The sequence below is a fragment of the Dromiciops gliroides genome, chromosome 5 (assembly GCF_019393635.1).
Source record: "Dromiciops gliroides isolate mDroGli1 chromosome 5, mDroGli1.pri, whole genome shotgun sequence".
NCBI lineage: Eukaryota > Metazoa > Chordata > Mammalia > Microbiotheria > Microbiotheriidae > Dromiciops > Dromiciops gliroides.
Window position 1 is genome coordinate 216,999,929 of NC_057865.1, and position 16,791 is coordinate 217,016,719.

General features: G+C 38.5%; 2 protein-coding genes across 2 annotated transcripts in view; both read right to left on the bottom strand.

The window, feature by feature from the left end:
- The window catches only part of FAM186A (family with sequence similarity 186 member A), an 89,773-nt gene that overhangs the window by 35,407 nt on the left and 37,575 nt on the right, over nt 1-16,791 (bottom strand). The gene's annotated exons all lie outside the window — the stretch shown is intronic.
- Nucleotides 14,311-15,406, bottom strand: LOC122728018 (small ubiquitin-related modifier 2-like; the record flags this gene model as incomplete). The annotated part of the gene is made up of 1 exon (XM_043966040.1): nt 14,311-15,406. A coding segment is annotated over one exon (495 nt), but the record flags the coding sequence as incomplete, so codon positions are not given.

The window sequence follows — 16,791 nt, forward strand, 5'->3', positions numbered from 1 at the left end:
CTTAATTATTGTCAGCAATAAAATGATTCAAAACAATACCAAAGGACTAATGATGAAGCATGCTCTCCACCTCCAAAGAAGGAACTGACACTATTTTTCACTTTATTTTTTACAATTTTTCTTCTATTTGAGTTTTCTTATACAAAATTATGAATATGGTAATGTTTTAAATGATTTTAAAAATGAATTTTTTTTAATTGTCCTTACATGTAACTGGGGGAAAATATTATTTAAAAAATAAAAAATAGGGGCAGCTAGGTAGCACAGTGGATAGAGCACTGGCCCTGGAGTCAGGAGGACCTGAGTTCAAATCTGACCTCAGACACTTGACACTTACTAGCTGTGTGACCCTGGGCAAGTCACTTAACCCCAATTGCCCTGCAAAAAAAAAAAAAATAATAATAATAATAATAAATCTTTCACTAGATCCTTCAGATTCTTTCAATGAATTGAAGCTAAACAAAATAAATTAAATGAGCAGAACCTGGAGAGCCATTTTATAATAACATTGCAAAGATAAACAACTTTGAAAAACTCTGATCAACGCAATGAACAACCATAATTCCAAAGAACTTCCCGACAGAGAGGTAGACTCAAGATACAGAATGAGACATCTTTAGACTTGGCCAATGCAGGAATTTGTTTTGCTTGACTATGAATATTTGTTAAAAGTATTTTGTTTCCTTTTCTTTGTTCTTAGTGGGGAGAGTAAGAGAAAGAGAGGAAATGAACAAAATAAATGCTTATTAATTGAAAAAAATAATGTCTAATCAAATTATCACAGAATCTTGTAAATGAAAAAAATCAGCAGCAGTCTATCTAATCTAACCCCTATCTTTTCGCAGATGAAGGAATGTAGGGCCAGAAAGGGAGTGCTTTACCTAAGGTCACACATCTAGGTACTGGCAGAGTTGTTACTAGAACATAGATTATCTTGACTCCCTTCCCAGTATTTTTTTCTGCTGTACCTCAGCTATTTCTAGAGCAGATTAAGCTACTCGCGTTTGGGAGTATGAATCTAGAATAAAGCAGTTGCAACAAATAGAAAATAAAATCAGGGACACAAGAAAGCAGAGGGAAGGGTAGGAGAACAGAATCAGATTTTCTAAGCTAAGGTCAGGAGTATTAGAGTTTAGAGTCAGAAGGTATAGAGAAAACACCATGGTTCAAGGTCATAGATTGAGACATGGTAAATCCAAATGGTCCAATGAGAATCTCTGAAGATCTTAAACACATGGCTACACCTAGCATCGTTTCCTTGTTTCTCTTTCCCTGAAGGTCAATTCCTATTTGCCTGGTCTATCTGTTTTTGTTGTTGTTGTTGTTTTGTTGTTTTTTTTTAAGTTTTGAGGTATTTTATTTTTTCCATTACATGTAAAGATAGTTCTCAACTTTTGTTTATACATGCTTTACAATTTCAGATTTTTCTCCCTCCCACCCCTCCCTCCCCCCCTCCCCTAGACAGCAGGTAATCTGATATAGGTTATATCTATATATCTCTATACATATACATATAGATATAGATATATATACACACACATATATATACACATAATAACATTAATCCTATTTCTGCATTAATCCTGTTACAAGAGAAAGAATCAGAGCAGTGATGCAAAACCTCAAAATAGAAAGAAAAAAAAACCAACAGCACCCAAAACAAAAGAAATAATATGGTTCAATCAGCATCTATACTCCACAGTTCTTTCTTTCTTTTTTTTTCTTGGATTTGGAGATCCTCTTCTATCATGAGTTCCCTGGAACTCTTCTGTACCATTGCATTGGTGAGAAGAATATAGTCCATCACAGTAGGTCAACACTCAATGTTGATGATACTGTGTACAATGTTCTTCTGGTTCTGCTCATCTCACTCATCATCAGCTCACGTAAGACCCTCCAGGTTTCTCTGAACTCTTCCTGCTCATCATTTCTTACAGCACAATAGTATTCCATTGTATTCATATACCACAACTTGTCCAGCCATTCCCCAATTGATGGGCACCCCCTCAACTTCCAATTCCTTGCTACCACGTAAAGAGCAGCTATAAATATTTTTGTACATGTGGGTCCCTTTCCCCCTTCCATGATTTCTTTGGGCAAAAGCTGGTCTATCTGTTTTATAGGAAGGTCCTAACACATTTTTTTTTTGGCTGAGCAATGAGGGTTAAGTGACTTGCCCAGGGTCACCCAGCTAGTAAGTGTCAAGTGTCTGAGGCCGGATTTGAACTCAGTTCCTCCTGAATCCATGGCCAGTGCTTTATCCACTGTGCTACCTAGCTGCCCCCTGGTTCTAACACACTAAGTTGAAAAGTTAGCATATATAAATATGCTAAATCCTTGATTGCAGATTGATTGACAGATGAGAAGATAGTAGATAATCATGGCAGGACTTGACCAATATGTGTGAACCCCAGGGTCAGAAATGGTAAGAAATATTAACCTGTTTAGAAAAAGAGAAATAGAGATTAGTTGAGTTTGGTTAGAATCCTATAGGGAAAAGACTAGGAAAAGAAATATAAGAAGGAATGTCATAAAGGAGTACAATGGTTGACCATGAAATCAAAGACAAGGCAGTCCATTCCAAAGGCAAAAGGAATGGCAAAAGAAAAATACAGGATTGAAAAGGCCAAAACCAAGCTCATAAGATGGCAAATAGTCCAGGTTGGATGAATTATTTTTTATATAATATTTAACTTTTTCATCCAACTACATGTTAAAACAATTTTTAACATTTGGTGTCTTTTTTTTTAAGTTTCAGTTCCAAATTCTATCTCTCCTTCCCTCCCTCAGACAGTAAGCAATCTGATATAGGTTATATATGTGGAATAATGTAAAACATTTCCATGTTAATTGTGTTGTACAAGACAACAGGAAAGGAGGAAGGAAGGAAGGAAGGGAAGAAGGAAGTTCAGTTGGTCATCATACAATCATATAATATTGCTGTTACTATGTACAGTGTTCTGATTCTGCTCACTTCACTTTGTCTTTCCAGGTTTTTCTGAAAACATCTTGCTTGTCATTTCTTATAGCACAATAATATTCCATTACAATCATATACGACAACTTGATGGACATCCCCTCTATTTCCAAATCTTAGCCATCACAAAAAGAGCTGCTATAAATATTTTTGTACAAATAGGTACTTTTCACTTTTTTTGCATATCTTTGTTGGATCAAAGGGTATGCAAAGTTTTTATAAGTTTATAAGTTTTTATATGCCCTTTGGGCATAGTTCTAAATTGTTTTCCAGAATGTGGGATCAGTTCACAACTGCACCAAAAGTGCATTAGTGGGGAGGCTAGGTGGTGCAGTGGATAGAGCACCGGCCCTGGAGTCAGGAGGACCTGAATTCAAATCCAACCTCAGACACTTGACACTTACTAGCTGTGTGACCCTGGGCAAGTCACTTAACCTCAAATGCTTCACACACACCCCCCAAAAAAAAAGTGCATTAGTGTCCCAGTTTTCCCACAACCCTTCCAACATTTATGCTTTTTTGTCACATTAGCCACAGATTAGAGGAATTCTAAAGTTTATGTTGGGAACTATTCATCAACCCCTTGCAATATGACCTCTAACATTAAACTGAATTTGTTCTCTTAAAAAGCAGCTGTAAGGGCGGCTAGGTGGCACAGTGGATAAGCACCGGCCCTGGATTCAGGAGTACCTGAGTTCAAATCCGGCCTCAGACACTTGACAATTACTAGCTGTGTGACCCTGGGCAAGTCACTTAACCCCCATTGCCCCGCCAAAAAAAAAAAAGGCAGCTGTAACTTCTTAGTTGCCCACCCCAATGACCTTGTTTCGGACCTTATTCTCTTTGAAATCTTGGCAATATCTGACCCTGTTAATCATTCCCAACTCCTTCTTGATAATTTCTCTTGATCTCCATGACAGTATATCTTCTGGTTCTCAGATTCCTGTGTATCTTCTCTGTCTCTTTTGTAGGTTCCTTCCTCGCTTTCTTTAAAAATGTTACTGTTCAGGGGCAGCCAGGTGGCGCAATGGATAGAGCACCGGCCCTGGAGTCAGGAGGACCTGAGTTCAAATCTGGCCTCAGATACTTGACACTTACTAGCTGTGTGACCCTGGACAAGTCACTTAACCCTCACTGCCATGCAAAACCAAAACAAAACATAAAAATGTTACTGTTCCCCAAAGGTCTTGGTCTTCTCTATATTCCCTCCCTTAGCAATTTCTTTCATTCCCATAGCTTCTAGCATCAATCCTAGAGACAATTTCTATAGTACTATAGACTTATAAGTGTTCATCTTCAGTCTTAACATTTTGCATCAGAGATGCTCACCCTGTGACCTAGAGGCCCAGAGAACCCAGAAAAGTAATATGCCCAGCATAGAGGCATATTACTTGAGCCCAGGAGAGCAACATGAGGACAGCATGAGAAAATGAAGAATACGGGGGCCCCGAATCACTGGAATAGCAAATTACTTTGGTCATACATGTTTCCCACTGGTATACCTCTCTACTGCTGTATTTCATGTGTGCTTGCGCTCTTCCCCCAACACTGTTTGCATTTGTGAGAGAATTTATCCTAGATTTCTGTGGAGAATGTTTTACAGCTATAATTCTGAGGGTCTTATCTCAATAAATACCTTTGCTTTGAGTTAATTTTGTCCTCTGCCTGACTGTAATCATACTGTTAGGGGGCTGTGAACTATAGTTTTGGGAATTTGGACTTAGCATCAGTCCTCTGGAATCATGGCTAGTCGGTCACTGCATTGATCAGAGTTCTTATATTTTTCAATGTTGTTTGTCTTTGAAATATTATTGTTCTGCTGATGTGTATTGAAATGAACAGAACCAGGAGAATTCTGTGCACAATGACAGCAATATTGTTTGATGAAGAACTGTAAATGACAACTAATCTCAGCAATACAACAATCCAAAACAATTCCAAAAGACTAATGATGAAGTATAATACCCACCTCCAAAGAAAGAACTGATATTGATTGAACACAGACTGAAGCATGCTGTTTTTCACTTTCTTCCATTTTTTTCTTTTATTCAAATTTTTTTATACAAACAAAATGACTAATATGGTAATGTTTTACAAAATTGTACATGTATAGCCTATATCTGATTCCTTACCACCTCAGGGAAGGCAGGGAGGCCAGAAAGGATAGAATTTGGCACTCAAAACTTTAAATAAAAATGTTTACTTTTTAAAAAATATTGTTGGTCTGCTCACTTCACCCTAACCTGGCATAGTCATCAAGTTGGGAGACTCAGCCTCTGAGTGTATCTTGATCGAGTGGTCCCCAAGGTATATTACACATATAACCAAATCCCTCTAGCTTGTCTCCAGTAATTTATTCAATTTGTTCAATAGATTATGTTTGCCTCCTCTTCACAGTTGAGATACATATATCAGGCAGCTAGCTGGTGCAGTGGATAAAGCACTGCACTGGATTCAGGAGGACCTGAGTTCAAATCCAGCCTCAGACACTTGACACTTATTAGCTGGGCAAGTCACTTAACCCTCATTGTGCCACCAGGGGAAAAAAAAGAATTACAGCCTGAGATACATATATTGTTCCCTTTCCTTATTTTGAAAGTACCATAATACTATAATATGATATAATACTATAGTCCTTTAATACTATAATATGTAATAGTCAATTATGATGGATTGAAAAGACATTATCCCATGCTAGGGAAAATGTAGAAGAATGTTAGAAGTGGAAGTGGAGCCAACATAGTAAAAAAAAAAAAAGACAGGAAGGTCCCCGAGATCTCCCCTTGAAACAACTTTAAATCATGCCTCAAAACAAATTCTGGAGCAACAGAACCCACAAAGGGACAGGGCAAAACAATTTCTGACCCAGGATAACTTAGAAGGACTGCAGAAAATGTCTGCCTCACTTTGGTAAAAGGGGAGTGCACCAATGGGAGAAATGTACTTTCAGCAACTAGGAACAAATGTGCATCTGTCACACGTGCTCTCTGATTCCGAGTCCACACTCTCTCCCAGGATCTGTTTGGGGGCAAACATCTGACACACTTTTCACAGATATTTAGGGGGATGTTTTGTATTGATTGTTCTTATTCCACCACTTTAGTTAATACCCCATCCTAAAAGCTAGCCAAGTCCATAGAGTCAGACTCAAGACTGGCTATCTAAATTGATTCTCCACTTGATAATCTTGGTAAGCAGCACACCAATGGGAAAATCAGGAAAATAGCTCTCTCACTCCCCAAGAGTAATCTTAGAACCCTGAGGAGGAGATATAACTTTGCTCTAGGACCCAAGACTCATCTGTGAGTAGGAGTTAAAATTAGGATCCTCAGAGCTTACATGGATCCAGAGCAACCTGGGAAGATTTATGTGAATTGATACAAAATGAAGTGAGCAAAAGCCAGAAAACAATTTATACAATACTACAAAATCATAAAGAAAAACTACTCTGAAAAACTTAAGGATTGATCAATGCTACAACCAACGTTATCTCCAGAGGAAGGATGATAAGAGTGCAGAAGCCCCTGCACAGCAAGTAAATGACCAGCCCTGGAGGCCTGGCAGGGGTCAGGGCCCTGGCCCCTGGTGCAAGAAGTTTGAGACAGTGTCTCCTGTACCCCAGAAGCAGAGCTCAACTTTAAAATTTATGAAATTGGTTGGAAAATTAGCAAAAAACAAAACAAAACAGCTCTAACCATAGAAAGCTACTATGCAGAAGGTGGAGTCAAGATGGCAGAGGAAAAGCAGTGACTTGCCTGAGCTCTCTCCAAGACCCTCCAAATACCTTCAAATAATGTCATAAGACAATTCCTGGAGCCGCAGAACCCACAAAAGGACAGGACAAAATAATTTTCCAGCCAAAGACAACTTAGAAGGTCTGCAGAAAAGGTCTGTCACACCTGGGTAAGAGTGGAGTACAATCCAACGCAGACCACACCAGCACAGATCCAGCTCCCAGCAGGCCATGGGAGCCACTGAATCAACAACAGCAACAACTGCTTCTGGAACTCAGCCCACAGAGGATAAGTGGGTCAAACAATTGGCCAGAAGGAGATTACAGGGGTCTCTTTGCTAGCACTGAGGCACAACTCTGTTGTTTTGCCCATACTCAGATCCAGGTCACAGTCTTGGGAGTCAGTCCCAGGCAGGGGAGGAGCACAAGCACACAAGAACTTGCAGCCATAGTGGAGCAGGCTTCATAGCTCTAGAGCAAAAAATCAGGCCTTTGGTTGCTTGCAGACCAGAGCAAAGGCCAGGAGAGTGGTGAACATACTTCTCCTTAAATCATAACACCTTGGAAGAACTGAGGACTTACAAATTCCTAGAAGTATCTCAGAGAACACAGGCCCAAGAGGGGTGCTAGAATGTCTGGATAAAGAGAAACAAGGTCCCTTCCTGGGTAAAGACCTGAGCACAAACCAAGAGAGCACCAACCACATTTCTCCCTGGATCATACCAATGTGGAAGTACTGAACATATAGCCAAAGCTAGCTCTGAAAACATGAACATAAAAATTCTGCTTGGGACAATGTCCTCCCTACCTTAAGAACAGAGTCTAACTTTAACATAGTTAAAAGTCAAGAAATAGTTGGGAAAATGAACAAACAACAAAAAAAGACCTGACTATAGTAATAAGGAAGATTACGGCACAAATTCAAAAAAAGACAATGAAATAAAATTAAAACAGCAAGAAGGAAAGCCTCAAAGAAAAATGTGAATTGGATACAATCCCAGCAAGAATTCCTGGAAGAGCTTAAAAAGGATTTGAAAAATCAAATAAGAGAGGTAAAGGGAAAACTGGGAAAAGAAATGACAGTGATACAAGAAAATTATGAAAAGAGAGTCAACAGCTTCGTTAAAAAAAAAAAAGGTACAAAAAATACTGAAGAAAACAATACCTTAAAAAACCAAATAGGCTGGAGGTCAAATGGCATAGAAAAGGCAAGAATTCACTTGAACTATCCCAAATTCCCCTCCAAACAACTTTAAAATACACCTCACAATGAATTCTGGAGCAGTGGAACCCAGAAAAGGATGAGGTGAACAATTTTCCAGCCCAAGGCAACTCAGAAGGTCAGCAAGAAAGATCTGTTCTCATTTTAAAATGTGTTTCTTATAAACAACAGATTGTCAGATTCTTGTTTTTAATTTGTTCTGCTATCCTTTTCTAGTTTATGGATGAGTTAATCTCATTCACATTCAAAGTTATAATTATTATTTGTATATTTCCTTCATCCTCTTTTTCTTCAATTTATCCTTCTCTTCTTCTCTTTTTAACCTATCTCCAAATATCTAATTTACTTTTAACCACTGTCTCACTAATCCACACCCCTTCTAAGGATCCTTCCCTTATCACTATCCCTTATCATCCTATTCCAGTACCTACTCATCCTTCTAAGAGTCCCTCCCTTATTGTCTCTCCTTACCCTCCTACTTTTTGTGAGTTAAAACAACTTTTATGCTCTATTAGATGTATGTTATTCCCTCTTTAACTGTTCTGATGAGAATAAGTTTCTAGCCCTACCAGTCCTCTACCCCCTCCTACCTCCACTATAACAGTTCTTCCATTCACATCCCATTTGTATGAGATAATTGCTTCACCCAGTTTTGTTTTTTAGGATCACATCATACTCAACTCAACCCCAAGTCTTTCAAACATTAATGATAACATTCTTAAGAGTTATAGATAGCATTTTCCCATATAAGAAGTAAATAGTTTGACCTTATTAAATCCCTTATAATTGGTCTTTAATGTTTATTTTCTTATGTTTCTCCAGAATTTTTTTTTTGGGGGGGGGGGAGGGAGACAATCAGAGTTAAGTGATATGCCCAGGATCATACCATGAGTAAGTGTCTGAGGCTGGATTTGAACTCACATATTCCTGACTCCAGGGCTGGTGTTCTGTCTACTGAGTCACCTGGATGCCCCATCTTGAATCTTATAAGTCACATTTTTCATTCATAAAGTTCTCATCTTTTCATCGCAAATATATAAAAGTCCTTTCATTCATTAAATATCTTTTTTTCCCTATGCAGGATTACACTCAACTTCACTCAATAAGTTATTCTTGGTTGCAAAACCCAGCTCCTTTGCTCTTCAGGATATAACATCCCATGCCCTTCAGTCTTTTAACATAGAAGCTGCTAAATCTTCTGTTATCCTGACTGTGGTGCCACAGTATCTAAATTGGTTTTTTTTTCCTAGTTGCTGGTAAAATCTTCTTGATCTAGGAACTTTGAAATTTGGCTATAATGTTCTTGTGAGTTTTTATCTTGGGATCTCTTTCAGGTGGTGACCAGTGGATTGTTGTTGCCTTTTCTATTTCTATGTTACACTCTCATTCTAAAACTTTGGGGAAATGTTCCTTAATTTCTTGTAGTGTCCAAACTCTTTTTTTTTTTTAAATCATAACTCTCAGGTAGTCTCACTGTTTTTATATTGTCTCTCTTCGATCTGTTTTTCAGGTCAGTTGTTTTTCCAAAAAGATGTTTTACATTCTCTTCTACTTTTTCATTCCTCTGATTTTCTTGTATTTCTTGGTGTTTTTTAGCATCATTAGCCTTCCCTTGCCTGATTCTAATTTTTCTTGGCTTTTAGATCCTTCTTAACATGTAGAGGTGCTTCCAGGACGCACTGACCCAAGCTACAGCTGGTCCCAGTGGGTGCGATTAGGCTCATTCTCAGCCTGCCTGGCCTATAAGTAACCATGCCCTGCTTTCTCTTTAACCCGGAAACAGAAGTCTGATTGAAATCTGATTCTCTATGGTCCGAAGCTTGGCATGCCTGTGCCTCTCCTGCACTGGGCTGCTGCCACTAGAGTCAGCTTACTGGTTCAGAATATGGGCACTCTGCCCTAGTTCCAGCAGAGACAGCATCTATTCTCTTCCCCCCCCCCTCCACCAGGCACTGAACCCCCTCACCGGTCCATGAGCCAGGTTTCAGAAGTAGCCACTGAAGATTCTGAAGCTCTGGAGGCACAGCCTACCTGGGGCTAGATCTGCACTGTGCACTGAGCACCATTTTTGCCCCAAATAGCAGGTGATCCCAGTCACCTAATTAAGCTATCTTTGGCTGGAAAATAGTCTCACTCTGTTCTTTTGTGGGTTATGCTGATCCAGGAGTTGTCTTATGGCATTATTTTTGGAGTATGTGGACAGGTTTGTTGGGAGCTAGGGAGAGAGGGGGAGTAACAGCCTTTCCTCTTGGCTCTGCCCCCCACCTGATTCTAATTTTTAATTAGTTATTTTCTTCCACAAATTTTTTTATTTCCTTTTCCAATTGGTTGACTTTCTTTTCATAATTTTCTTGGTTTTTTAAAATTACTCAATATTTCCCCCTTCAGCCTCTCTTATTTGATTTTTAAAGTCTTTTTTATGCTCTTCTAAGAACTCTTTTTGGGCTTGTGACCATTTGACTTTTTTTTTTCAAGTAGAAGTAGCTGTTTTAACATCACAATTTTCTTCTGAGCATGAATTTACATCTTTTGTCAGGTTCTTTCTCTTTTGCTTATTCCTTTTTTTTTTAGCAGCTTATTTCTTGGCTGTTAATCTTTTTACAGATGTCCCAAGGTGTAGGGAATGTCTCAGACTTCAAGCTTTTCATGCTGTTTTCAGAGCTCTATCTAGGAATCTGATCTCAGGTATTCCTCTCTTCCCCTGAGCTATGGACAGTCTTTTGCAATGCTCACCACAAATACTTTTGCTCCCTGTGGTTCCTGCAAGCTTTAACTCAGCCCTCTACCCTGGAACCAAAACCAGGTACTCTGTTCTCCTATAAGTACCCATAGCCAGCAGGGTCTCTGCACTTTTGCTATCTCAGTCATCATCCACAGCCACAGACTGAGACCTCCTCTGCTCAGCTTACCTGGGCCAGGCTCCAGCACTGACAGAGGGCCCTTCAAGTCTTCCCCTAATCAGCCACTGACCCCCACACTGTCTATGAGGTGAAAGTTCCTGAAGCTGAAAATGCCCCTAGGGCATGTTGTTTATTAATTCAGTAATATCTACCTGGAAGTATCTGTCCTTCAATCAGGCCAAACTATGGCCCCTGGAAGGTTGGGTCTTGCCTAAGGTCCTCCCAAGTTGTCTTAGACAGATGACTGCTTTACCCCAACTTTTAATTATTTCTGCCATCCACTAAATAGAATATTAGCAAAGCAATTACAGCAATTTAGCACCAGGATAGTGCACTGTGTGGGACTTATACCAGGAATGCACGACTGGTTTAATATTAGGGAAACTATCAACATAATCAACCACGTCAATAACAAAACTAACCAAAATCATATGATTATCTCAATAGATGCATAGAAAAATTTTGACAAAATACAGCACCAATTCCTATTAAAAACATAAGAAAAGGGGGCAGCTAGGTGGCGCAGTGGATTCAGGAAGACCTGAGTTCAAATCTGGCCTCAGACACTTGACACTTACTAACTGTGTGACCCTAGGCAAGTCACTTAACCCTCATTGCCCCACCAAAAAAAAAAAAACATTTAGAGAGCATGGGAATAAATGGAGCTTTCCTTAAGATGATAAACAATATCTATCTAAAACCATTAGCAAGCATATGTAATGGAGATAAGTTGGAAGTGTTCCAAATAAGATCAAGGGTAAAATAAGGATATCCATTTTGTACTAGAAATGTTACCCTTAGCAATAAGAGAAGAAAAAGAAATTGAAGAAATTGAATAGGCAAGGAAGAAACAAAACTATCACTCTTTGCAGATGATATATGTATACTTAGCGAATCTTAAAGAATCAACTAAACTACTTGAAACAATTAACAACTCTTGCAAAGTTGCAGGATATAAAATAAATAAATCATAAACATTTTTTAATATGACCAACAAAGCTCAGCAGCAATAGATAGAGAAATTCTGTTTAAAATAACTGTAGCCCATATTAAATATTTGGGAGCCTACTTGCCAAGACAAACCCAGGAACTATATGAACACAATTACAAAATGCTTTTCACACAAATAAAATCAGATCTAAACAAATGGAAAACTATCAATTTCTCATGGGTAGGCCAAGTTAATATAATAAAAACGGCAATTCTACCTAAATTAATTTACTTATTCAGTGCCATAGCAATCAATCTACCAAAACATTATTTCATAGAGCTAGAAAAAATAATTTTTAAATACATCAGGAAGAACAAAAGGTCAAGAATATCAAGGAAATTAATGAAAAAAAATGCAAAGGAAGGTGGCCTAGTCATACCAGATCTCAAACTATATATTATAAAGCAGCAACCATCAAAACTATTTAATACTGGCTAAGAAATAGTCATGGATCAGTGGAATAGGTTAGGCATACAAAACACAATAGTCAATGAATATAGCAATCTCCTGTTTGATAAACCCAAAGACTCTAGCCTCCAGGATACGAACCGACTATTTGACAAAAACTGCTAGGAAGACTGGAAAATAGTATGGCAGAAACTAGGCAAAGACCAACATCTTATATCATACACCAAAATAAAGTCAAAATGGGCACAAGATCTAGACATAAAGAGTGATAACAGAGTCAAATTAGAAAAGGAAGGAATAGTTTACTTTTCAGATCTATGGAGAGGGAAGAATTTATGACCAAAAATGAGAGAGAGAACATTATGAAATGCAAAATGGATAATTTTGATTACATTAAATTAAAAAGGGGTTGCACAAACAAAACCAATGCAGTGTTTACTTTGAGGCATTATTTAACTTATTTGTGGGGGTATTTGGGAGAGCCGGGTAATTTCCTGCCTTATTTCTCCATCTTCCCAGAATCTAATGAACTCAATGGACAAAACTTTTCTCAATCCTTTTTGACCATTCTGAAATATTTGACATTGTTGATCTTCATTTCCTCAATACTCTGTTCTCTAGGTTTTAGTGATGCTGCTACCTCCTGCCTCTCCTCCTATCTATCTGACCACTCTTCTTCAGTCTCCTTTGCTGGATTTCAATTCAAGTTGTGTCCAATAACTGTAGAGGTCCTCCAAAGCTCTGCTCTGGGTTCTCTTCTCCCTCTACACTTTTTCACTTGGTGATCTCATCATTTTTAACTATCATCTCTATGCAAATGATTCTCAGATCTATCTATCCATTTTCTTCTTCTGACCTCCAGCATCCCATTCTCCAACTGCTCATTAGACACTTTGAACTAGATATCCACATTCATCTTAAACCAAAGATATCCAAAACTGAACTCATTATCTTTTCCCCAAACCTTCCCTTCTTCCTAACTTTCCTATTACGATCCAAAGAGCCACCATCTTCCCAGTCACCCAAGCTCATAACGAGGTACTCTACTCCTTATTCTTTTTTTTTTTTTACATATAAGGTATTTTATTTTTTCCGTTACATGTAAAGATAGTTCTCAACTTTTGTCCATACGAGCTTTCCAATTTCAGATTTTTCTCCCTCCCTCCCCTCCCTCCCCCCTCCCCTAGACAGCAGGTAATCTGATATAGGTTATATCTATATATCTATATACATATAGATATATAGATATAGATATACATCTACTCCTTATTCTTACCCTTCATAACTGATCAGTTTCTAAGGCCTGTAAATTCCACCTTAGATATCTCTCTCATATGTGTCCCCTTCTCTCCTCTGACACTGACACTACCCTGCCACTACAATACACATCACATCATGCCTAACCTTATCATTAGCCTTCTGGTTAGGCCCTCTGCCCAGTCTCTCTCCACTCCAGTCCATCCTTCACTCAAGCTTCCCAAAGTGTAGATCTGTCTTGGTCATCTCCTTCCACTAGTGAAGTCCAATGACTCCTTATTACCTCCAGTATCAAATATAAAATAATTTGCTTTTCAAAGCCCTTTGTTCCCTGATAAACTTCCAGTTTATCCTTTAAAGATCTTTTTTATACATTACTATTTGCATGTGGTCTCTCCCATTTCAGTGTGAGTTTTTTGTGATCAAGGGGCTGTTTTTATATTTCTTTGCATCTCCAATACTTAGCACAGGCATATTAAAAGTATTTAATAAATGTATTTATTTATATAAAAGTATTTAATAACTTGATGACCATAGGATAGTGAAACAATACCAATATTTTATATACACAGATATATATATATAGATATATATAGATATATATATACATATATCTATAAAATGACCTAACATCCAATTACTTTTATTTTATTTTTGATGAGGCAATTGGGGTTAAGTGACTTGCCCAGGGTCACACAGCTAGTAAGTGTCAAGTGTCTGAGGCCGGATTTGAACTCAGGTACTCCTGAATCCAGGGCCAGTGCTCTATCTACTGTGCCACCTAGCTGCCCCTCATCCAATTACTTTTATTTATTTTTTTTAATTTTAAACAAGAAGTTTATTTAAACAACAAGATGTTTGACTTGAAGGGAAAACTATCTAGGATCAATTTCTTTATAGTAATTTATCCCTACTGAGAGACAGAGATTGCCCTACATGTAACAGCTACGTACAAAAAAGTTATAAAATCGTCCTTGGTTTTACAATGATAAAAGAAAAACATTGAAATTATCCAATCAAACAAGGTATGCAAGGATTTTTTTGTGGGTTTTTTTTTTTGTTGTTAAACAGTGAGAGCAAAATAACTTACTGGAATATAAAGATAAAAGTTGAATGAGCATGCCACTAATGGAGAAAAGGGATATTTTCACAGAACCAGTTTGTTTTTTCCCCTCCCCATCTCCATTTGATGTTGATCAAAACATACCATCGGCCATTTAGTTAAAAAAAAATACGCATTATGCCTGTGCACATACACCAGTTACTTTATGTACAATAAAGGAATGGGGGAAGGGAATCAAAGAAGAGAGAAAACTATACTGCAGTAGTCAGGATGTGGATGAACCAAATCTTGGTTTTCTAATTGTGAATGTATTGTTTTCCTTGGGAGCACAGTTCTGGAGTAGAGTTGCAGGTTCTCTTTTTAGTAAACACCACCTGTCTGCTGCTGGAATACATCAATTGTATCTTCATCCTCCATTTCCAACTGTGCAGGTGTGTCTGTTTCATTGATTGGTTGCCCATCAAATCGGAATCTGATCTGCCTCATTGACAAACCCTGTCGTTCACAATAGGCTTTCATTAGTTTACTAAGTGGTGTGTGCCTCTTAATCTTAAATTGCACCACCGAACCATCTTGCCCTGCCACCTTCAAATTAATGTGGTCGTTGTTTTCAGTCTTGACTCCTTCCTTCGGCTTTTCGTCGGCCATGGCGAGTCCGGGGGTCTCCTCAGCCGCCGCTTCACAAAAGAGGCACCAGGATGGTCCGCTCCAAGGGAACGGGGGGAGAAGCAGCAGCGGCAGGAGCAGGAGCAGGAGGAGGAGGAGGAGGAAGATGATGGTGGTGGTGATGGTGAGGAAGAGGAGGAGAAGAAGGAGGAGGAGGAGGAGGAGGAGGAGGAGGAGAAGGAGGAGGAGGAGGAGGAGGAAGAGGAGGAGGAGGAGGCAGCGGTGGAGGTACTCATCCAATTACTTTTAAAAGATTTCATATGGGGCAGCTAGATGGTGCAGTGATAAAGCACTGGCCCTGGATTCAGGAGTACCTGAGTTCAAATCCGGCCTCAGACACTTGACACTTACTAGCTGTGTGACCCTGGGCAAGTCACTTAACCCTCATTGCCCTACAAAAAACAAAACAAAAAAACAAACAAACAAAAAAAAGATTTCATATGATAGATATCTGACAATTACTGGATGAGAATTGTGAGGGAATTGAGCAGATTAGAACCGTAAGTGGTTAATTATGGGAACCATGCTGATTCCAACTTGTGACTCAATTCTGGAGCTAATGCAATTCCCTTTCTATTCAATTATGTGTCTTATACAACTTCTGTCTTGTAAGAAAACTTTATTCAATTATGAGAATTACAAGAAAACCTTATTGCATTGTTTGAATCTAGCCCTGAATGGCTGGGAAACCTGGGCTACCTCTTCTTGCTAACTTTTAACTAAGAACCTAGTTTATGCTGACCAGAAACCCAGTCAAATCCAAAGATTCATGTAAGTTTTCTCATAATTGCATACCTAAAGTAACCCAAATGTCTTATTTGAAAACTGGCTCTTGGTTTTAGATATCATTTAGATATATTTATCACTTGAATCCTATGTTTTCTAGTATTTTTAAAACAGAAATGGATGTTATATTTTATCAAAAATGTTTTCTGCATCTAGTAATAGTCAAATGATTTTTGTTATGTTATGGTTGTTTGTACCTAACATTAAATCATGTCTGAATTTCTAGTATAAATACAACCTATTCATCATGTGTATCTTTGTGATGTTGTTTTAATCTCTTTGCTAATATTTTCTTTAAAATTACTATATATATGTATGAGCCCAGAGTACCCCAGAATTTCTCTGGGGTACATCAAGGAACCTTCTCTTTGAGAAACTAATCCAAAGGACAGACACACCTAAAGAGATAAGTGGAACCAGATCAGATTGAGCTAGCTCTGGGACCCCTACCCTTCATTGCAATTTCCTCCTCATGGCAGCCACTACTCCAGCCTACAAGCCTCTTCACTCCCTGGTCCAGGCCCATAAAGACTTCTATTATGCCCCCAATGATTCAGGGACAACGCTACATCCATAATCAGCCTGAAGCAGTTACAGAAAAATGACCATCACCCTTTTTCCCTAGATATAGAGACGTGGGGAATGTTATGGGAGTATTATGGGCCCCAGTTACCCCAGAAATTGTCTGGGGAAGTCAAGGAACTTTTTCCTTGAAACCCCAGGAGTTTTCCCTTGAGATCAAGGAAGCTTCTCCTTGAGCTCTTTAGTTGACAGACACACCCAAGAGA